Consider the following 23,392-nt stretch of genomic DNA (forward strand, 5'->3'; position numbering starts at 1 on the left):
TGGAACACTGCTCTCCCAGGCCAGGCCAGCTGCCAATTTGATAAGCAGAGCCCCCTATCCTCCCAGGCGAGGACCAGGCCTGATGCAGGAGTACATGGTGGGGCAGTGCAGTGAAACTCCTCAGCAACCTCTTCTTTCTTGGCTCCAGGGAGGCCCATGTGGGGGCAGGGGGTCACAAGGGAGCAGCAGGTCTAGCCCCATGGATCTAGGCCCTTCTCCCCATCCCTAAAGCAGACCCTATGCCATCAGGGTTTGCAGACAAGCATCAGTTAAGACAAGGGCATAGAAGCTATAGGACTGGGCTTCCAGTCCTGTATTTGCAGCCTATCTCTCAGTCATGGGGCTAAGCCCCTGGCCTTCTCTAGGCCTCTGTCCCCTTCTGTGAAAGGAAGTTGAACCAGATGATGTAAAAGTGTCCTCCACACCAGTCCCTCTGAATGTGGCTCCTTTTCTGGCTGAGAAACTCCCTCACAGGTCAGACTGGGCAGTGGCACCTCAGGCCCTTGACCCTGTTTCCTGCTTCCTAGCAGCTGGCTTCCTTGGTGGCTCAGACAATAGAACCCTCCTGCAGTGCAGGAGACCTTGTTCAATCCTTGAATCAGGAAGATCCCCTGGAGAAGGAAATAGCCACCCATTCCAATATTCTTGCCTAGAGAATTCCATGGAAGGAGGAGCCTGGCAGGCTACAGTCCATGGGGCCGCAAGGAGTCAGACACGATTGAGCGACTTTCAGAACCTGGGCCAGGGAGAGAGTGGTTCTCAGGTACCGTGCCTCTCAGGTAGAGCCCTGGCACAGCTGAGGTGAGGTGGCCCACAGCCTGGATGGGGCCCGGGTCACTCCAAAAAAGGGGAAAGAGACTGCAGATGCTCTGCCCACTCTGTGCTGAGCCCGTACAGGTGGCATCTAACATAATCCTTACAACCCCAACTCACAGACAAAACTGGGACTCAGAGAGTTTGTGTGACTTGCCCAAGGACCTATCAACTAGTCAGTGACGGAGCTGGGATTTGATCCCAAGATTCAAGAACCCCTGTTCTTCCCCCGGCCCAGAAGATTGGCCTGTTCCAAGAGGGAATTCAGCTGGGGACAATTGAAAAGCTCCATCCGCCACCCCTTTCCTCAGCCTAGCCCTGCCTGTTCCTTTAGGACCCCCATTGGAATTCTCCCAGTCTGGGGGCAGAGGCCTGGGATACATATGCATGAAGGCACAGCACTGGACCAGGAAGCAGGAGTCCTGGCCTGGAGACCTGGCTTTGCCTCAGATTCAGTGTGTGACTCAAAGAGGACCTCTCAACTTCTTTGATCACAAGATTCCTCTCTATAGAGTGGAGGTAACCACAACCTCCCTGCCTCCTTTATTGAGGTTCTGTGAGATCTGAGAGGATAATGGGTGTGAAAGAGCTTTGAAAACTGTAAAGGATCTCATGGGAAGAACTGCGATTCTACTACTGTTGGAGTGAGGGAGCACGTGGACACGAGGGAACACATATGTGTGGACATGCGTGTGCCAGCTCATGTATTTTAGGGAGTAGTGTGCACACAGTGGGTGGCGCTAGTGGTAAAGAACCCACCTGCCAATGCAAGAGACAAAAGAGATGCGAATTCAATCCCTGAGTCAGGAAGATCCCCTGGAGGAGGGCATGGCAACCCACTCCAGTATTCTTGTCTGGAGAATCCCCATAGAGAGGAGCTTGGCGAGCTACAGTCCATAGAGTTGCAAACAGTCAGACACGACTGAAGTGATTTAGCACGCACATACGCACCTGCATGCAGTGGGCTTATGTCAGAGTACACACATGGCTGTTGGTGACCAGGAGAGGGCAGTGGAGCAAGGGCTGTGGTCAGCCTCTGGGGGTGGGACTCAAGTGCTGGGGGAGGGGCTTGCACATGAGTCATCCGTGAGCTCGTGGCCTGCCTCTGCAGGCTTACACTCAGGTGATAGTGTGCAAAGCCTTGTGGCACCATCCTGCCGGTGAGTCATACCATTAGAGTGTGTTCTGGAGACCGACTGTCAGCTTCCATGGGGACAGAGAGGCCAGGCAAGGCTGACAATCTGGGGTTGGCAGAGGGCAACCTAAATCCTCCCCATCTCCCATCCAGGAAGGAGTCAGGACAGAGTCAGCCCCCTCAAAGCAGCCCTATTTCCTTCCTTGAACTGACCACTGGTCTGCGGGAAGCCGGACAGGGTTAGACAACCCAGGGTCCTGTGGGAATTGTCCTCGCCTCCTCCTGCCTCTGTCTTCCCTGGCCTGGTCCTCAGCTCCCCTCTTGTCACTGGCTAGGGGTGTGGGAAGACAGCCCTCATGAACAGAGCTGACATTTCAATCTATCTCCTGAGCTCTTCATACGCCTGCAACTTACATCAAGACTTCATCACCCCCCTTGTCTAACACCCAGCCCTGTCTGGCCCCTGTCAGGCCTGGCCCTCAAACAAGTGACAAATTACATCCAGCCACGGTGGCAGGCCTGCAAGTGGGTGCTTGAAACCCAAGGGGCCAGCGCTGCCTAGACAGCCACTGGGAGAACAGGGTGCCTTCTGGATAAGAGCCCCGAGTAATCAGGCCTACTCCATCCCATGCTCTCATGGCAACCCTACAACCAGGTCAGCTTTGAGGGGAGCATGCCTTCCCCAGATCAGAGAGGGACAGAGGTCTCAGCTCCCAGTTTCCCCAGCTTTACAGGCTTCTGAGAGCTTCCCAGGTGGCTCAGTGGTAAAGAATCCGCCTGCCAATGTAGGAGATACAGGTTCGATCCCTGGACCAGGAAGATCCCCTGGGGAAGGAAATGGCAGCCCACTCCAGTATTCTTGCCTGGAGAATCCCATGGACAGAGGAGCCTGGCGGGCTACAGTCCACGGGGTTACAAAAGAGTCGGACTCCACTTAGCAACTAAACTACAGGCTTCTGAGGGGGAAAACGGCTCAACACCTTTAAAAAAAATCCCAGCCTGGCCAAAAACCACATCCCTGCTAAACCTGACAGACCTGGGGCCTGGGAATAAAGATGTCTAGAAATCTGTCTGCAGGTGACACCCCCATGAGGCTGGGAGGGAGGGAGATGCCTTGGCCTCCAGCAAGGAAGTCTCTGTTACTTAACACCTGTTCGACCTTTCCAAAGCTCCTTAGCCTCTCCCAGCTTCTGTTTACTTAAGGGGATTTTACCACCTACCTTCCTTATAGAATTGTGGTGAGGATGAAATAATATCTGTAAATAGTCCAAGGTTTCACGCATGGTAGGTGCTCTGTGAATGGTAATTATTGGTATTGCTGCCGCTGTTGCTGGCTAAACAGCAGGGTCGGGAACTGGAAGCTGGGGTCCAAAGGGTGTTTAGGGGAACTAGGAAAAATGCTAAATTCATGTGTATTTCTCTGCCTTTGCTTCCTTAGCAATTTCCCTGCGGTGATGTCATCCCTTCCTCCTCTTCCTAGTATCGCCCCGCCCCCTGAAGCACTCTCAGACCCACCTGCTCCAGCCTCTCTCCCCCCGAAGCCTACAACCCCTCCACTCTCCCCTAGAGGATTCCTGCTGCATGCGTTCAGTCCCACTTAAGGCAGAATTATATGCTGCCTGGCATCTCTCGATAATTACAGATTCCACGTGTGTGAGTCTTGTTTGCCCAACTCGAGAATCACAGAATCTCCAAGTTTGAGGGGACCTCCTCCAGCCTCCGCCTGCTGCAGGAATTCCCTGAGGACTGTCCCTGGCAGATGGTCCAGCAGCCTCCACCCAAATGTGCCCTGAGCTGCTCTTGGAGGAGCAGCACTTCCAGCCCAGAATCTCTTCCTCGGGCCTTCTCCTCATCCCCTAAGATCCCCCAGGTCTTTGCTCCCAGGCAGGGGGGTATGCAGGGCACCTCTGCTCTCAGCACCCATAGTCTTAGGGGCTCAGAGCCTAGCACAGCTCTGTCCTCGGACCTTGCTGTTCTCAGCAGCCTCTGGCAAGTGATATATATCCAGTGACCCGCCCATTCACCCTTTCCATACATCTTTATTGCAACTGGCCAGTGAAGAGGATGTGTGCGTGCTAAGTCGCTTCAGTCGTGTCTGACTCTGTGCACCCTATGGACTGTAACCCTCCAGGCTCCTCTGCCCATGGGATTCTCCAGGCAAGAATAATGAAGTGGATTGCCGTGCCCTCTTCCAGGGGATCTTCCCGACCCAGGGATTGAACCCATGACTCTAATGTCCCTGCATTGGCAGGTGGGATCTTTGCCACTAGCTCCACCTGGGAAGCCCCAGTGAAGAGGACATTGTGACCCAAAATGCTACCTTTAGGCTTTAATAGATAGAGGACAGGTGGGGAGGGCCTGAAGTAAAGGAACTGACTTCAGAGGCAGAGGATGGTGGCCCTGAGACCTGAAAGAATGAGCAGCTTCAGCAGGAGAGGAAGAAGGGCAGGCATTTCCTGGGCAGGATCCTGGGCATGCAAATACCCAGAGGAGGGGAGTAAGCATGGCCTGTGGCTGCAGTGAAGATAAGAGGCTGGCATAGCTGCCGAAGTCAACAGTGAGCTGGGAAGTTTGGACCTTGTCTTGTGGACAATCTGAAATCACCAACAGCTTTGGGTAGAAGAGAGACATGATCCAATAAGGGACAGCCAGGGCCCAGGAGATGAGTTGGGAATGGACAGGGTGAAAGTCAGGTGGGAAACAATGGAGGGGTGGGGTCCTGGTGGGGGTAATCAGAGCCAAGATAGAGACAAAAGGATGGAGAGGAGTCACCTGAAATATTTGGGAGATAAGATTAGGAGGGATTTGGTGACTCACTGGATGCTACTTAACTAGCCCAAGTGGATAATCCATGAAAGTCCTGCCTCAAAGCAACATACTAGGGACCTTGGAAAGGTCTGCCTGCAATGCGGGAGACCAAGTTCGATCCGGGCATCAGGAAGATCCCCTGGAGAAGGGAATGGCAACCTGTTTCCTCTCTTGCCTGGAGAATTCCATGGACAGAGGAGCCTGAGGGGCTACAGTCCATGGGGTTACAAACAGTCGGACATGCCTGAGCAACTAACACTTACACTTTCACTTTGGAAACTATGTTGATCAGTGCTTTGGGGTCACAGGGGAAATCTTGTTAAAAAGTGTGTGTGCATGTGCCGTCGTGTCTGACTCTTTACAACCCCATGGACTGTAGCCCACCAGACTCCTCTGTCCGTGGAATTTTCCAGCAAGAATACTGGAATGGGTTACTATTTCCTATTCCAGGGGATCTTCCCAACCCAGAGATCAAACCTACGTCTCCTGCGTCTCCTGCATCAGCAGGCGGATTCTTTACCACTAGCACCACCTGAGAAGCTCCCTTGTTAAAATGCAACAGATGATTTAGTAGATCTTAGACAGCGTCTGCGGAAAAGGCAATGGCACCCCACTCCAGTACTCTTGCCTGGAAAATCCCATGGACGGAGGAGCCTGGTGGGCTCCAGTCCATGGGGTCACTAACAGTCAGGCACAACTGAGCGACTTCACTTTCACTTTTCACTTTCATGCATTGGAGAAGGAAATGGCAACCCACTCCAGTATTCTTGCCTGGAGAATCCCAGGGACAGAGGAGCCTAGTGGGCTGCCATCTATGGGATCGCACAGAGTCTGATATGACTAAAGCGACTTAGCAGCAGCAGCAGCAGCAGACGGGGTCTGAGAGTCAGCTCCTGGGTGGTACTGACGCTGCTGGCCCAGGGACCACATTTTGAGTAGCAAAGATTCACACTAGGCCGTTTTATAGATGAAGAAACTAAAGCTCAAATAGTCGGCATATTTGTCCAAGATCACATGGCTAGAATTAGGTCCCAGACCTCTGGGCTCCTGACCCAATGCTTCTCTACCAGGCCATACACTCACCTGAACTGAAGTCACTCACCTGAGACTGGGACTCAATCCCATCTCAGTGCCAGGACTCAAACCCGTCCAAAACCCGTGATCTTCCAACTGAGGTCACGTGCCTGGTTTCAGAACTTAATGAAGGGCAGGTTCTTTGTGAATCACTGCAGGAGGAATTCAGCAAGAGTCAAAGTGATAGGCAAGAAGTAGGTTTATTAATATAGGATTTATTGTAAGAGATGCAAGTGGGCAGGTGAGGGAACTCTGCCCTGAGGATTAAGTAGGCTACACTTTTATAGTCAAAGGAAAGTGAGGGAGGGAGAAAGTCTGCCTTCTTTGAGAAGATGTCAGGCTTACATCACTAGTTGCTCCTTCATATTGGGCAGGAGAGTGTTTCATCCTATGAGGTCAAACTAGGATTATCATTGTTGTTGCTCAGTCACTCAGTGGTGTCTGACTATTTGCGACCCCATGAACTGCAGCACACCAGGGTTCCCTGTCCTTCACTACCTCCCAAAGTTTGCTCAAACTCATGTCCATTGAGTCGATGATGCCATCCAATCATCTCATCTTCTGTCGCCCCCTTCTCCTCCTGCCGTCAATCTTTCCCAGCATCAGGGTCTTTTCCAATGAGTCAGCTCTTGGTGGACAAATTGTTGGAGCTTCAGCTTCAGCATCGGTCCTTCCAGTGAATATTCAGTGTTGATTTCCCTTAGGATTGACTGGTTTGATCTCCTTGCTGTCCAAGACACTCTCAAGAGTCTTCTCCAGCACCATGGTTCGAAAGCATCAATTCTTTGGATTATCATAGCAAGTAGCTCAGTTGATTAAGAATCTGCCTGCAGTGCAGGAGACCAAGGTTTGATCCCTGGTCAGGGAAGATCCCCTGGAGAAAGAAATGGCAACCCACTCCAGTATTCTTGCTTGGAAAATCTCATGGATACAGGAGCCTGGTGGGCGGCAGTCCATGGGGTTGCAAAGAGTCAGGCAGGACTGAGCAACTAATACTTACTAACACTTATTCAAAACAGTAGAAGGTTGTTTTTTTTTTTTCCCTTTACCTAATGGCCTGGGGCATGTCTCATGCTTTTATTTATGGCTTTATGGTTAAGCAAGCCTGCTTCATTTCACAATGTTCCAATAGCTTTCTTGAGTGATCACTAACTTACACTGGTGTCCCAAAGTTTTCTAGGTTTCCCCTCTCTATCCATAGTCTCCTACTGGGACTTCTGTAGCTACCTGTTCAACTATCCTATTCTAATCCTATCACTACCGTTTCTCCTCTGGGCAGACTCTGTTGCTGTCTAATCCTTGTTTGACTGAATGAAGGCATGGAGCCCAGAAGGATGCTCCAGGGATTGAAGGACTAAGGATTGGAGCGATGGCAGAGGGGCCTGTGACAGACAGGAAATGATCAGAAGGGAGGGGTGTGGTGTAAGACCAGGCTGAGCAGTCAGCAGGGGGCAAGAGGGACAGGGGCCCAGGGCCACAGCAAAGAGCTCGGGCTAGATACTATGGGCTCACTGGAAAGTCACAGAGGATTTAAATAAGAAAGCACCATGAGCAGCCACAGATCAGGGTGATTCACTGGCTGCCGTTCAGATAATATCGATGTAGAGGGAAGAGTGGGGTAAGCCCTGCAGGCAGAAAGGCTGGCAGGAGCCTGCTGCATTGGTCCAGGTGAGCAGTAACAGTGAGGACTGTGGGGAGGGGGCAGTAAACAGAGCTGGGGGCCAGTTGACAGGATGGAATGACTGACCGGATGTGGAATATGAGGCAGGAGGCAATATGCTAGTTTCTAACTTGAGCTTGCAGATGGATAGTGAGGTCATTCCCTGAGCTAGGGGGCCAGGAGAGCTGCTAGTTGAGGAAAGAGAAGAAGGTGGCTCAGTTTGAGGCAGACTGGGTGAGAGATGCTTGTGAGGGATCCAGCAGGGGATTTTCAGGGGAAACTGGGCTCATAGGTCTGATGTTTAAGACCCCACCTTGCTGGCCAGGCCCCTGGACACCACCTAGTTCAACCCACCCACTACATCCCCACTTTACAGATGAGAAAACTGAGCCTCAAGCAAGGAAGGGACAGGAAGCATATGGCGTAGTTGAAAAGTTTTGGAAAACAGAAGTGAAGTGACGTGAAAGTCGTTCAGTCGTGTCCGACTCCTTGCGACCCTGAGGACTATACAGTCCATGGAATTCTCCAGGCCAGAATATTGGAGTGGGTAGCCTTTCCCTTCTCCAGATGTGTTTACAAATCCCACTTCTACTAATCTCTGGATGCGTGCATGTGTGTGCTCAGCCGTGTCTGACTCTTTGCAATCCCATGGACTGTGGCCTGTTAGGCGCCTCTGTCCATGGAATTCTCCAGGCAAGATACTGGAGTGGGTTGCCATTCCCTTCTCCAGGAGGTTCCCAACCCAGGGATCAAACCTGTGTCCCCTGTGTCTCCTGCATTGGCAGGCAGATTCTTTACCATTGCACTACCTGGGAAGCCCTATAATCTCTCTGCAACCTTGAATAATATACTTACTATCTCTGAACTTCAGGTCCCATTCCACAGGGTTACTGGGGAGGTAAAATGAGCTCTTCCTGCACTGAAGGGCCTAGCTCCAGGCTGGGGGCTCCAATGCCCAGGGGGCACCGAGGACTGGCCATGCCTCGGGGCCTGCGGGAGCCTGAGGGCAGCAGGGCTCAATCAGTAAAAAGAAGCCTGACCCTTCTGCTTTGCTCTATCTATCCCATGGGCAGGTCCAGAACATCAGCCTCCGAGAGGGGGAGACCGTGACCGTGGAGGGCCTCGGGGGGCCTGACCCACTGCCCCTGGCCAACCAGTCTTTCCTGCTGAGGGGCCAAGTCATCCGCAGCCCCACCCACCAGGCAGCCCTGAGGTTCCAGAGCCTCCCACCCCCTGCTGGGCCTGGCACCTTCCATTTCCACTACCAAGGTAGGCCTGGGGAGCTGAGGGCAGCACCAGTCCAGACGGGCTGCCCTACTGGGGGTCTCTGGTGCTATTACAGCCTGGGGGGGAACACAGAGAGGCTAGTAACATACACTGGGGTGAGTATGGCCCATCTGACACCTCCAGGACATTCCCTCCTCCACCTACCACCCACCAGAGAACTCGTCCCGAAGGGGGACTGACACAGAATCAGGTAGCCCCGGGTGTGTCCATCGCCCCTCATTTGTTCATTCAGTAAACTTTTCCTAGGCATCTGCTCCTTGCCAGGCCTGTGCTGGAGACTGGCAGTATTAAGATCCAGCGTAGTCCTTGCCCTCAAGGAATTCGGAATCTCCGCAGCAGGCAGACACTTAACAGGCAGTTAACAACAGAAGCCCGCTTCCCAAATGCAAGGGGGTCAAGGTCAAAGGGGCTTGACAGCTGACCATCTAGAGGTCCTTACCTACGACCCTCGCCTTCCTGAACTGTCTCACCCACCCTGGACCTGGCCCATGTCCCAGTCAGCTCAGAGTACCTCTGGAAATAGGAGAGTGGCATGACGTAATAGGAAAATCACAGACTCAAGAGAAGGGCAGATCCGCGTCTGAATCTCCTTCCCCCTGGCTATCAACCTTGTGCAAGTCATTTGACCTCTCTAACCCTCTGACCTCTTTCCCTCCATTGTAAAATGAGACCAAAACACCGAGTCCACAAAGCCATGGTGGACAGCTGCTTAGCACTCATTCATGAGAAAACCAGAGACTATATTAAAGAACTGGCAGAATGGGAAAGGGAGGAAAAGCAGCTCTGTCCCTCTCCCACCAGGATCCCTCCTGGCCCCTTTGTCCCCAGTCTACTTGATCTCCCTTGCACTGCTGTGACAAGGTAACCAGTTCAGACTGGGGAGTGCCAATGGGGACATATTGATGAGAACAATTGCCTTGATCACCAGGGACCACTTCGCCACTCCTCTGGAGATGGGGATGCTTGGTCCTCCCCCTAGGAAGTACCCACACCTTCCTGGCCTCTCCACCTAAACTGGGGGAGGAGTCTGGTGTGGCGATCGGGAGCCTCGTGGTCATCAGGGGTTGGCCAGGGGCTTGTCAGAGACAAGGGACCAGCTTGCCTTGAGGCAAAGGTGACATCTCGGCAGCCCGGCCAGCCTCCCTAACGGCTCATCAATTCTCCCTACAGCAGGCATAATTTCACGCCACGGTAACCTTCTCGGTAGCTAGATTCCTTTGCACAAATCCTCGGACCTTCTCTCTGTTGGGCCAGACAAAGGTGGCTGAAATGTAGCGAGGTGGAGGCCTGGTGAGGGGTGCGGACCCCAAGGAGGGGCTGGGAAAACTGGCCCAGTCCTGTGTCTTTCTCAGTTCCCAGAAGCCCTCCCTCCTCGGCCCAGTTTTTGTCAATGATCAGCTCTTTCCTTAATGAGTGTAATTCCCCTAATTATAGGCTGTAATTAGCCCTGATCCCAGAGATGGGAACAGGAGGAACGTGCGCTCATACGCGCGTCTCCCCAGGCTGGAGAAAGAGGGTGCCAGAACAGGGGGTGAGGGGCTCCGGACCGACAGCCCTGCCAGAGCTGTCCAAGAGAATGTTGGAGATCACGAGGCAGGGGTCTCATCTGCAGAACCAAGTTCCAGCTCCCCTCCCACAGCCTCAGGCAGGGTGAGGAAGCAGAGGGCCTTGCCAGGCATCCCCCTCCTCCCTCCTGAATATTCCTGGCACCGGACTTGGCCCCAGAAACAGATGCCAGGGAGAAAATAGCTCAACAGATTGCAGTGATGCAGGCTCCCCGGGAACAGTCGTCATGGCAACATGAGGAAGCTCGTCCTGGGAAGTGTCACTTTACCCACCATGGAGTCTGGGGGCTTCATCGTCTGCCCCCAGCCTCCTGCTCTCACCTCACTCCAGCCCCATTTCCTAATCTGTGAAGTTGGGGAGGGGGGGTCTCCGTTCCAAGAGTTACGGGGAAGATGGAAATACAAGTGCTGAGTATGCCATCTGCCTCATGACCTAGACCGCCCTGGGTGTCATTCCCCCTCCATTCTGGGAAGAGTGTCCCATCCCACCCCAACCTCAGGTTCCTCCCCAGATCGCTGTGAGTGGCCACCCTGCACCACCACCCAGGGCAGCCTTGCTTATTACTCCCAGGTTTCTCTGATTCTTGAGCCCACGTTTCTACTTCAACTGGGAAAGCAGGTGGGAAAGGGAAGATAGAAAGCAAGTGGGCTCCAGAGCCAGGAGCTTCAAATGCCCACTCTACCACTTACTGACTGTGTGATCAGGCCAAGTCCCTCCATCTCTCTGAATCTTAGTTTTTTCCTCACCTATTTTTTTTTTTTTTTTGGTTGTGCTCCATGGCATGTGGGATCTTAGTTCCCCAACTACGGATCGAACCTGTGTCCCCTGCATTGGAAGCGCAAAGCCTTAACTGGTGGACCGCCATGGGAGTCCCATGAAGGCACTTTAGAAGCTGGAAGGTGCTCCCTTTCCCATGCAGATGTGAGGTGCTTTTATTAATCAAAATTACAAACAATAACAGCATCTGGTGCTGTTCTGTGCCAGGGCTTCTCTGGTGGATCAGATGGTAAACAATCTGCCAGGAGTGAGGGAGACTCCAATTCTATCCCTGGGTCAGGACGACCCCCTAGAGAAGGGAATGGCTACTTCTCCCATATTCTTGCCTGGAAAATCTCATGGACAGAGGCTATGATCCATGGGGTTGCAAAAAGTCAGGCAACTAAGCAACTAACACTTTCACTTTTCCTGCCCAGAAGTATTAGTGAAGGTTCAAATATGTAAGGTTCAGACACTGCACAAATATCTTCTCATGTAACAACAGAATACGGGGTGGGTAAACAAGGAAATTGAGGCACAGAGAAGTTAGGTAACTTGCCCATTGTGGCATAGCAAGGAGAGGATCCTGTATTCAAACCCAGGCAGTCTGACCTCAGAGCCCACCTCCTGAGCAGTGCCCCGGTACAACTGACTGCCAATCATAAGCTACCACTCACTGGCCATTCTTCTAAGAACTCTGTGAGAGAGGGATAAGTAAGAATGATCTCCCCTTTTCCCAGACCTAGTAACTAAGGCCAGGCCAGGTAAAAATCACAAAACTAGTAATGACTCGAAGGTAAAGAATCTGCCTACAATGCAGGAGACACAGGAGATGCGGTCTAGATCCCTGGGTCAGGAGGATCCCCTGGAGTAGGAAATGGCAACCCACTCCAGTATTCTTGCCTGGAGAATCCCATGGACCAAGGAGCCTGGCGGGCTACAGTCCATGGGGTTTTGCATAGAGTCAGATACGACTGAGCGACTAAGCACTGGCATTGACATTGTGTCTGGACCCTGGTCTGCCCAGAAGCAGCCCTTTCTTATATTCATACAAAGACACACAGAGGCTAGTCGAGTTCCTGCCTGGACCTCACTTCCCATCCTCCCAGTGCCATCAAGAGAGGGTGGGCCTCCTCCACCCCCAAGACCCAGGAGTGGTTTCTCAGTCTAGATGGTCCTCATCTCTCCCAGCACCCCAGGGTTTTCAGGCTCCATAGCCCAGACTCTTCACTCAGCCTTTCTCCTTGACCGCTCACCTTCTTCCCTACCTCTCAGCCCTGGTCCCCATTTTTAGCTAAGGCCCCAGCTTGGCACTGGATTGGGATTTGCTGGGTTGTTTAATAGGATTTGCTGCCACCATTCGGTCATATTTGGTATGACAATTTCAAAAGTTAAGTTTCCCAGGGTAACTTGTTCCTCCCACAACTTCCATGAAGTTGCATCCTGCTTCCCCATCCCAGACCCCTCCTGTTTTTCAAAGTCCACAGCCCTTGTCATCAAGGTTTTTAGAATTCCTCAGTGAATACCGGGAAAGTTTTTACTGTTTGACTTTGGTGTTCCCTGCTATAATTCATCTTTGTCCTTTGCAGAAAAAATAATAGCAATACTTCACATCAGTATAGGCTTTTCACTATTTCGAGGGACGGGGAGCCTGGTGGGGTCGCACAGAGTCGGACACGACTGAAGCAACTTAGCAGCAGCAGCAGCAGCACATCTATAAGTCATTCAGTACACACTTCTTGGTTCCAGGGATACCATGCTGAATAAAATACTCCCCATTTATTCTCACAATAACCCTGAAAGTGGACTGACATTTTGAACCTCATTTAACAAATGAGGAAACCAGGACACAGAAGGGAGATATAACTTGCCTGGAGTGTCAAAGCTTGGAACTCAAGGCTCCAACTTCCAGCTCTGTGCTTGCTCCAGCCCAGGCTGCCGGAAGTATCACTGACACCTTCTGGGGAGGGGATCAGAGTCTCTTCTGGGATTCCTGATGCTTCCTCTGACACCTCGAGGCAGGCTAGGGCAGGCCTCTTTTGCCCTGGCTATGACTCAGCCCCTTCCACACACACACCACACACACACACACGTCACCCATTCTCTCTCTGCAGCCTACCTCCTGAGCTGCCACTTTCCCCGACGTCCAGCTTATGGAGCTGTGACTGTCACCAGCCTCCACCCTGGAGGTAGTGCCCGCTTCCGCTGTGCCACTGGCTACCAGCTGAAGGGTGCCAGGCTCCTTACCTGTCTCAACGCCACCCAGCCCTTCTGGGATTCTCAGGAGCCAGTCTGCATCGGTGAGTGGCCCCCGGGGACTCAGTGCCAAACAGGGAAGTGAGGTGGGGGGCTCATTCCTGCTCTCTGTTATGGTCTGGCACCTCCATTTGCTCTCCATAAGGAAGCCAGAAAATAGCCTCACACCTCAGTAGCATTCACACAACCTGCACTTCTTGAGCACTTACTGGATGGAGGTACCACAGGTATACCGAGTGGAATTAAACAGGGACTGTGCCCTCAAGGAGCCCACAGTTCTAGGAAACGAGGGAGGAAGACAGCCCCTGGCTCACCAACTTCCAGAGCAGGAAGTTAAAAGTACGGATGAAGAGACAGAGTGGCCTGGAGTGGGTGGAAGCAGTTGCTTTTAGCTGGGTGCCTAGGAGGCTTCCTGGGGGGAGTGGCTTGAAGGTTTCAGTGGAGGGAACAGTGTGGGCAGTGAACCCGAGGTGGCAAGGGGAGGGAGCGTTTTATGGACACAGAAAACAGCCAGGTTTGGCTGAGGCCTGAGACATGGGGAGAGGGCGGTGGGAGGGCCTTGAATGTCAGGCCAAGACACTGGGTGGAGAGCCGTTGACATTTTGTGAGACGGGGAGGGAGGGGTTCAGAACTGTCCCTCAGGAGAGACAGGCGGGCGGTGTCTGGAAGCTCGCAGCCAGCCAGGCAAGAGGGTTTAATTTAGACAATGACTTTGGGAATGAAGAGGTGGGGAGAAGTTCCAGAGACCCCAACGAGGAAAAGGGGGGATGTAGGAGACTCCCAGGTTCTGGTCCTGGGTGATCGGAGAGTCTGAGATTGCTGCCAGTGAAGAGGGGCTTGTTGACAGAAGGGAGATGGAGTGTTTTGTTTGCAGGGTGAAAGGCAGCTTGGGGTTTTGATACTTATTTCATCCTATAAACTCTTGCTGGGCATCAGGCCAAAGCGGGTGTGAATAAGCCAGACGTGGGCTCTGCCCTCAAGGAGCTCTCTGTTCGACGGGAAGACTGGAAAGCAACTCAGGAAGTTCAGGGCAGATGGTGCTGTGATGGGGCGAACTCAGGGCACCATGGAGATCCAAGCAGAGGGAGTAGGGGAGAGCTGCTCAAAAATGAGGAAGGAGGTCAAACAAGCTTCCCAAGGAGAAGGCAGGGAAGGGTGACGGGCATGTCAGAGCTCTGGGAAGTGGAATGGATTCCTGGAACAGGACATGCAGAGATGCGGAGACATGAAGTGGCATGCCACAGTGAGGACCGGCAGGGCGTGCCTGAAGAAGACAGTGGCCAGGAAGCGCTGCAGCCGAGCCAAGAGAGACGGGTTTATAAAGGGCTCGAAACCCCTCTTGATCTGGGGCTTTATCTTGAGGGTTACAGGAAGCCACTGAGGAATTTAAGTGGAGGACAGGGCATAGTCAGATTTCAAGGGCAGTGCCGTTCCAAGACCAAGCAGAAAGGCGAGTCTGCCCTCTCTGCAAAGAAGCAGAGAAGAAAGTCACCAGTACCCCTTCCCTGGGAGCTGTATACTCTTCAGTCTGAACACTTGGAGACAAAGGCACTGCATCTTGGCCAGGCTAGCCTGGTCTCTGAGAGCTGGCAGAGTCCAGAGCTGTAGGTCCAGGAAAGGAAAGTGCTACCGGGGACCAGCCAGAGTCCTATTGCCTGCGACTTCTTCTCTGGCCCCATTCAACTGCCAGGGGCTTGTGGCCAACTAACTCAGCAGCCCTTGGTGATGGGGAAGGGCGAGCTGCCGAGCCTCTGCTAAGGATGAGGGGGCCGTCCCAGGCCAGAGGGACCAGTGCTGGAAAGGGGTCAGCCTGTCAATCAGGACTAATTGACAGCAGTAGCGATGCTGACTCAAGACTGTCTCCTGGCTAACAATGCTTGCTACAGGCACAAGGTTTGGAGGTGAAGGGCATGCCCACCAGGTGTCTGTCATCCCTGAGCTAGTCCTACTCTCTTTTTTATAGTCATTCATTCATTTTATCCAAAAAAGCATTGACTACCAACTCTGTGTCTGGTTTGAAAAGACCTGGCCCTTGCCCTGGAGGGCCTAGTTAAGGGACATATCCAAAAATAACTGGTTTAGGAAGCTGGTCTGAGACAGAGGCAGCAAATATATTCAAGAAGGTTGGAGCCCTGGGAAGGGGAATAAAGTTCACCTGGGAGGAGGAATCAGGGAGGGCCTCCTTGAGAAGTCAGCAGTGAGGAAAGGTGACTCACCCAGGACCACGTGGCTAGGCAGCCGCAGATTCCCTAGTCAAGGGAGTTGCACATGAATGGTCCTGGAGGTGTGAAAGGTTAGGAGGTTGGCTGCCTGAAGCCGCAGGGTCACAGGGGCAAAGGATTGACCTCCAGAGCGGTGAAGGCAAGCTCCCTGCTGCCCCGTGCAGAAGGCATGGAGCTGGGATGGGCGGGGAGGCTTGCCAGGCCATCTAGGATCCAGCCAGGGCCCAGCCCACAGCGGCCCGTCTCACAGCTGCCTGCGGTGGAGTGATCCGCAACGCCACCACCGGCCGCATCGTCTCGCCCGGTTTCCCGGGCAACTACAGCAACAACCTCACCTGCCACTGGCTGCTTGAGGCTCCCGAGGGCCAGCGGTTGCACCTGCACTTTGAGAAGGTTTCCCTGGCTGAGGATGATGACAGGTGAGGGGGTGTCCTGGTGGGATCGGAGTGCCTGGCCTGGTAGTACCCTGCCGGAGGGATGGTACCCAAGCCTGGGGCCTCACCCCACCCAACTCAGCGACCAGCCACGCAGCTGCCGCTCTCGTGGCCCAGGCTCATCATCCGTAATGGGGACAACGTGGAGGCCCCGCCCGTGTATGATTCCTACGAGGTGGAGTACCTGCCCATTGAGGGCCTGCTCAGCTCCGGCCGACACTTCTTCGTGGAGCTCAGTACTGACAGCAGCGGGGTGGCTGCGGGCATGGCCCTGCGCTACGAGGGTGAGCCTTCTGGGGCCTAACCAGGGGTTGGGGTCTCCAGCCCAGGGTCTCTTCTCACACCCTCCCTCTCTGCCTCGATTCCCTCATCACTACTTCCAACTCGCCCCTTGCTCACCTGCCACCCAGGTCCTCTCTCCTTACTCATCCCCTGAAATCCAGGATTCTGCTCCATCTTTGTAGGAGACCCCTGCCTGGACCCAGGCCCTCTGGTCCAAGAGAATCAGTTCTCTAGAGTTTGAAGAATAAAAATAGCCCCCACCCTTACGGAAGAACTGCCGCAGGAGACATTCTAGCACTACTCATGCGTGCATGTGTTCCTTAATATATTAAAAAAAAAACAAAAAACCAAACATGTATTGAGCGCCTTCTGTGTACTAAGCACAAACTCAGCACTTGAGAATACAATGGCGATGGCCTCCTGAGGATAGATGCTCTGGGCTGCTCCGCCCCCTGCTCCAAACCCAGACACACATCTGTTGTCAGGAAGAGAAAGGCCCTGGGGAGGGAAATAGGACGACTGCCTCGTGTTTGCCCCCATCGCGCTGAGCTGGGCTGGGTCCTGTGGTTTGCAGCCTTCCAGCAAGGCCATTGCTACGAGCCCTTTGTCAAATACGGCAACTTCAGCAGCAGTGCACCCTCTTACCCTGTGGGGACCACCGTGGAGTTCAGCTGCGACCCCGGCTACACTCTGGAGCAGGGCTCCATCATCATTGAGTGCGTGGACCCCCACGACCCCCAGTGGAATGAGACAGAGCCCGCCTGCCGAGGTCAGTAGGCATCAGGGGGTAGGCCTTCTGGGGGCAGGGAGCAGGGTGGGCACAAGGGAGCCGGCCACAGGGCCTGGGACCACAGGATCCAGTGACACATATGATTGAAGCTTCCCCCTACCCAGGAGGAGGTGGGGGGTCCCAGCAGTGGGCAGGCACTCCTGTGGACAGGAGGCAGCCCCAGGACATGGCACTGGCTGGGGGTGGAGGGGGGTGGAATGCCCAGTGGATACAGTTCCCCTGCCTTCCAGCCGTGTGTAGTGGAGAGACCACAGACTCAGCCGGCGTGGTGCTCTCCCCCAACTGGCCAGAGCCATACGGCCGTGGGCAGGACTGCATCTGGGGTGTGCATGTGGAGGAAGACAAGCGCATCATGTTGGACGTCCGAGTGTGAGTGCCCACTGGGCTCGGCCAAGCCACCTCCTGGGATCTGGGGCCCTCTCTCAGCTGGCCCACCCTGCCTGACGGTTCCCCTCCACAGGCTGCGCATAGGCACGGGCGACGTGCTAACCTTCTATGATGGGGACGACCTGACAGCTCGGGTCCTGGGCCAGTACTCTGGGCCCCGTGGCCACTTCAAGCTCTTTACCTCCATGGCTGATGTCACCATTCAGTTCCAGTCGGACCCCGGGGCCTCAGTGCTCGGGTACCAGCAGGGCTTCGTCATCCACTTCTTTGGTGAGCTTGCCCCTGCCCTGCCCTGCTGGGGTGGGGGGCGGGTAGAAGCGACGCCAGGTGCAGACCCCCAGCCTAGGCAAGTCAGAAAGGCCAGGGAGGTGAGGAGTCTGAGCTCTCTTATCTGAGTGGGGGAAGCTGGAACATTCCAGGCATCACCTTTGGGAAGTTAATCTTTTTCTGCATCTCCCCTGAGGGCCCAGTGAGAGGAAGCAAGCCTCTGCTAAAGGAAACTGGGTAGACAGGGAACTGAGGAAAGGCCTTCATTGAAGTGACAGTTTTCCCCACCCTACCCGGCCCCTCTCTCAGGGCTAAGGAATTGGCCAACGCACTTGGGAAGTAAGGCCAAAGCTTAAGTGACAACCCTGGAATATAGGAGACAGGCAAGAAGGAATCCCTGAGCAGGAAGGCATGATCGCTGAGCCTGCCCAGGCCAGGCCAGGCGTGGATGAATTGGCAGGAACTGGAGTGCCCTCGAGGGGAGGGAAGCTAGCACAGTCTCCCTTGGGTGCTGCTGAGGGCCTGCATCTTGCTGCCCCCAGAGGTGCCCCGTAATGACACCTGTCCGGAGCTACCTGAAATCCCCAATGGCTGGAAGAGCCCGTCACAGCCTGAGCTGGTGCATGGCACCGTCGTCACCTACCAGTGCTACCCTGGCTACCAGGTGGTAGGCTCCAGTGTCCTCATGTGCCAGTGGGACCTCACCTGGAGTGAGGACCTGCCCTCATGCCAGAGAGGTAAGTGTACCCTGTTCCCCATGCTCTCCCCATTGCAACCTACAAGCCTCTTTCCCGGATTCTGATCCAGACTCTAGCTGTTATTAGCTGATAGTCATAGCCTCGGTTGCCTCATCTGTGAAGTAGGATCATACCTTCTCATAGAGTAATCCACCAAGTACTCCAAGTTTTCCATTCCTGGTATGTGGCCCATCAGTGTTTGTTGATTCTGATGAATGGGGAGGGGGACAAATGGAGAGAGAACACCAGCACAATGGTAGGGGCAGATAAATAGGGGTGGAGCCCTGTGCTGTGAAGATTTTGGCAGGCCTGGAACAAAGCCAGTATGCACTGGGTTTTGTTGAGTTCTACTTGGGCCACTTTCCTCTGTCACTCCCTACCCTCAGTGACTTCCTGTCGCGACCCTGGGGATGTGGAACACAGCCGACGCCTCATATCGAGCCCTAAGTTCCCCGTGGGGGCCACCGTGCAGTATATCTGTGACCAGGGTTTTGTGCTGACGGGTAGTGCTCTCCTCACCTGCCATGACCGCCAAGCCAGCAGCCCCAAGTGGAGTGACCGGGCCCCCAAATGTCTCTGTGAGTTCAAACGGGGAGGTGGGAGGATGCTGCCTCTGGCGGCTAGGGGCCTGGCACCCTCACTGGGCCCTGCCTGTTTTGCAGTGGAACAGCTCAAACCGTGCCATGGCCTCAGCGCCCCCGAGAATGGTGCCCGCAGTCCTGAGAAGCGGCTGCACCCAGCGGGGGCTACTGTCCACTTCTCGTGCGCCCCTGGCTATGTGCTGAAGGGCCAGGCCAGCATCAAGTGTGTGCCCGGACACCCCTCACACTGGAGTGACCCCCCACCCATCTGTAGGGCTGGTGAGTGTCCTACCATCTGCTGAACCTCCGCCTGGCCCACAGGGCTGCCCTGGCAAAGATGTCAGAGGCCAAGAACCAAAACCCCTGCCCACACACTCCCACCTCTTATGTTATTCCTGGTTTCTCAGGTGTCTGCCAGATCCTTCTGACCTGGTGACAAACTCTGGAGTGGGCTCCCCTTGGACAAATTCCTCCCCATGACCAGCCCCCTCCCTGCCTTTGTGGTCTGGCTCTTTGGGCTCACCCACTGCCCTTGGCCCTCCCCTCTTATTCCAGCCTCTCTGGACGGCTTCTACAGCGGCCGCAGCCTGGATGGTGAGCCCCCAACCTCCTCAAGGATCAGGGAAATAATCTCCCTGCCCCTTGTTCTCACAGCTTCCAGGCTGTGGGCTCCCCAAGGAGGGAGGGCAGAGAAAGAGAGAGATCTGGGACTAACAGAGGGCAAAAAGCTCCTTCCCCTGCCCCCAGCCAGCTAGAGGGAGCTGGCGGCTGGCTGCCCCTGGGCGGAAGCAAGGGGACGTGAGGCTCAGGTGACAGGGCCCTCTGCCCCAGCCCCATCCTCTGTGCTTTCAGTTGCCAAGGTGCCAGCTGCCTCCAGCACACTGGATGCTGCTCACCTTGCAGCTGCCATCTTCTTGCCGCTGGTAGCGATGGCGCTCTTGGTGGGAGGCGTGTACCTCTACTGCAGGTGAGTCCGGCTTCTCTGCCTGCCCTGCACCCCTGACTCGCTCCCGCCCAGCACTCCTGACTCCTAGGCTTCTCTGCTGCACAGGCTCCAGGGGAACAGCCCCCTGCAGCTGCCCCGGACACGACCCCGCCCTTATGACCGCATCACCGTGGAGTCAGCGTTTGATAATCCAACTTATGAGACTGGAGTAAGTACCCAGGCCAGGCTCAACACCCCAGTAAGGACCCAATTCTGTGCTCCCTTGGCCAGGTACCCCTGTGGGTCCTGCCAAGCCCTTTCACTCTTTCCTTTTTCCTCGGGAAGGTGGACTGTGGACTGGCAAGCCTTTGACAAGTTTCCAACTCCCAGAAGTCTCTTTCCTTTGCAGGAGACGAGAGAATATGAAGTCTCCATCTAGATGGGGTGGCCTGGGGAAGCCGGCTCCACCCTGCATCCCAGTCCAGCAGCAGAGCTCCCAGCTTCCTGCTCCCTTGCCCTCCACCTCCTGTACATACCACCTGGGAAGAGATGCCGCCAGTCCCTCAAGAAGTTCTGCACTTCCCACCTGCAATACCTACCAGGGCCTATTTTCTTGGGACCACTGCCCACTTAGGGCCCTTCCTTGGGTCCAAGTCAGGGGCATCTGCCTCCAGGCCAAACACAGCTGGAGCACATGCACCAAGAACCAGCATTCTCCTGACCCTCTCTCAGGCCTGGGACCTCTGGGCTGGAATTCACAGGCAGGGCGGAGTACCTCCCTCCACGTGACCACCCTCCAGCCCTGGCATGCAGCAGCCCTGACATGACAGTGGCGGAGACTGTGCCAGGGGGCTCCTCACAGGGCCCCTACCAGTGGCCAACACTGCTGTCAGCAGTGACCTCTGAGTAGTCTTGGCATGCTGACATCAGTCCCCTGGGGAGATCTCTAGTCTTTCTCTAAGGCCCCAGGAATGGTCAGTTCTGCCTCCTGCCCCTTCCTGGCAGAGGCAATAACGCTAAGGGATCTTAAGAGGTTTAGGGACTCTACCCCAAGCTCAGGTTGGACTTCCCTAGGCCACACCACTCATGCGCCACACCAAAGCAGGACACCCCCCGCTGCTCCCCTGGTGGCCCTACACCCTAAAAGAGGGAGACCGTCCCCTGACATCAGTCTGGCTGTGAAAAACACCCTCTTGCCCACCTTCCCCTCCTCCAACCCCAGCGACCTGTCAGGCTTCCCTCCTGGCCACTGCGTTTTGGGATAAGGGGAGTGGCAGGCATATTCTAGAGATGCGCAGAGGTCCATGGGTGCAGGAATTTGGCATGGAACAGAGGGTCAAAGCATCCCAGGGAGAGGCCCAGGACTTGGCTGCAGACTACTTTGTACATGTAATGTATTATATGGGGTCTGGGCTCCAGTCAGAGAACAATCTTCTATTTCTGTTGTTTCCTTATTAAAATGGTGTTTTTGGAAAAAAAAAAAAAAAAAAAGCAGTGGCCTGGTGGATGGTGCTTTCTTGGAGAGAAGGGAGGTGGAAGACAAATGGGATGCGGACTTGAGGGCCAGAAGGCATGCTAAACCTCCCAACTGATCATCTCCAGACTTTATAAAAAACCAGTCATGGGAATTCCCTGGGGCTCCAGTGCCTGGGATTCAGCACTTTCACTGGACAGCCTGGGTTCAGTTCTTGATCAGGGAACTAAGATCCTGCAAGCCCCACGTGCAGTCAAACGAAAACAAAAAGTAGCCACGTGCCAGTGCTTCAGGGACTACTGTCCCCACAAGATGAGTGTGACAGCTGGCATGTGAAGTGAGAGGCCCCAAGGTTGGTGCCACAGGGGTGTGGGAACCCAGAGACTGAAATGCTCAGCCATCCCAGTGCTTCACTTCCCCTCTTTGCTAGGTCCAGAACCAAAGCCTGGCAAAGTCCTAAGTCTGTCCTCAAACCCATCATATTGCCGAAAAAGCCCAGAAAACCTGACGCCTCTCTTCCTTGACTTTGTTCCAGCTAGCAAGGTTTAGGAAATTGGAATAGGAATAATAGACTGAGCCCCTGAACGTGAGGCTCTGGTCTGTCTTGGCCTCAGAGAACATCCAGACTGTCAAGTGCGGAGGCAATGCAGCCTAGGGGCTTAGCTTCTAATTTAACAAAAGCTGTGTCCATGGACTCCAGAAAGAGGTGACTAAAGAGGATGTGCTTAAGTTTGCCTTGTTTGGTCCCTCCCAGCATCTGTGCCCCTTCCCTATGGCCCCCAGAATCTCCTGAGATGTGTTTAGCCAGCCTTGGTCTGCATCACACACATCCATGCTTAGAGGTGTGCTCTGCATGGCTGCTCTCCAGAATAAGAGCAAAAGGAAGGCAACAGGGAGTTGTGGGCACTCAGAAGCCAGAAGACGGAAATGGTAGCAGCAACCAGAACTTCTAAAGTTATCCAACACGAAGATCTTGGATCACTTATGGCTGGCCACCTCCTGGTTCTACCACAAGCAACCTCGAAAGATGGAGAGGCTCCAGCCCATGCAGAATGCAGTGCCTACATTAGCCACAAGAGGTCACTTCCAAAGGCATGTGTATCCCACCTGCTCTCCTCAATCCCCCTGGCACATCCACGGCAGGAGCTCTCCAAGGTGGCACCAACTGCTAGCCCCACTGGGCTGACCTCACCCTCCAAGTTCTGAGAGGGAGGTGTGTGGAGTGATTAGTTACCCTGGTACTTGTCAACAGAGCCAAGTATTATTTCCCTCATTAGCCCATTAATGCCTATGTCTGTTCTCAACTGCAGTGACGGTGTTGATCAAAGCAAAGCCTTGCTCTTTGGGCATGTGCCAGTGGCTTACTTATCTGCCCCATAATACCTTCAGGCTGACACAGCAGCATGGATGGGCCCTGAGCTGTAGGAAGGAAGCCAGTAGGAGAGGGTACATGATATACCCACTTCTGAGCATCTGTAGCATGAAATACTGCCTAAGAAGACATAAGGTCCAGCCGCTTCCATACTTCTAGCTCAGCCCTTCTCTCTGTTCCAGAGCCACTAAGATTTCTTGTTTGCTGAGGCTGGTAGAGGGTAGAGAGGGCCGATCTAGATGACATATTCCCCTGCTTGATCAATAAGGCCCAGGACTTTATTATTCTTCCCAGGCACCAACCGGATCATTAGGAAAGTCAGAAGAACAGAAACCTAAGACCACACGCCCACGACCTCACCCTATCCAACTCATCCTTCCTTACTATCCCCCACCCCAAAGCAGCAACGCCTCTCAGACAGTTAGACAGTATCCTAGCCTGGGAATTAAAAAAAATATGTTTCATTCTTAGGTCTGCCATAAATTCACTATGTGAACTAGGCAAATCACTTCTCTTCTCCATGCATCGGGAAATGAAGAGGTTAATACAGATGGTTTTTAAGCCCT

At 54.1% G+C, this 23,392-nt stretch overlaps 2 protein-coding genes across 3 annotated transcripts in view; both read left to right on the forward strand.

Annotated features, from left to right (window-relative positions):
• LOC129650861 (seizure protein 6 homolog) overlaps positions 1-9,634 on the forward strand; it is a 36,491-nt gene extending 26,857 nt beyond the window's left edge. The window contains exons 4-5 of the mRNA XM_055579658.1: positions 8,564-8,759; positions 9,606-9,634. Of these exons, the coding sequence (XP_055435633.1) occupies positions 8,564-8,759; positions 9,606-9,634 (225 nt within the window). The remainder of the gene's footprint in view (positions 1-8,563; positions 8,760-9,605) is intronic.
• A 3,276-nt stretch (positions 9,635-12,910) lies between these two features.
• Positions 12,911-20,527, forward strand: LOC129649556 (seizure protein 6 homolog). Of its 2 annotated transcripts, none has more exons than XM_055577103.1 (13): positions 12,911-13,399; positions 15,828-15,996; positions 16,129-16,295; positions 16,868-17,062; positions 17,314-17,452; positions 17,544-17,740; positions 18,280-18,474; positions 18,861-19,052; positions 19,137-19,334; positions 19,611-19,649; positions 19,908-20,022; positions 20,107-20,209; positions 20,390-20,527. In XM_055577103.1, exons 1-13 carry the CDS (start codon positions 13,096-13,098, stop codon positions 20,417-20,419), a joined length of 2,043 nt encoding a protein of 680 aa, XP_055433078.1. In that variant the 5' UTR covers positions 12,911-13,095; the 3' UTR covers positions 20,420-20,527. The 2 variants fall into 2 exon arrangements, with proteins under 2 accessions (XP_055433078.1, XP_055433077.1); XM_055577102.1 differs by having other exon boundaries at positions 20,374-20,512.
• Positions 20,528-23,392: the final 2,865 nt, after the last annotated feature.

This window comes from Bubalus kerabau, chromosome 4 (genome assembly GCF_029407905.1).
Source record: "Bubalus kerabau isolate K-KA32 ecotype Philippines breed swamp buffalo chromosome 4, PCC_UOA_SB_1v2, whole genome shotgun sequence".
Lineage (NCBI taxonomy): Eukaryota > Metazoa > Chordata > Mammalia > Artiodactyla > Bovidae > Bubalus > Bubalus kerabau.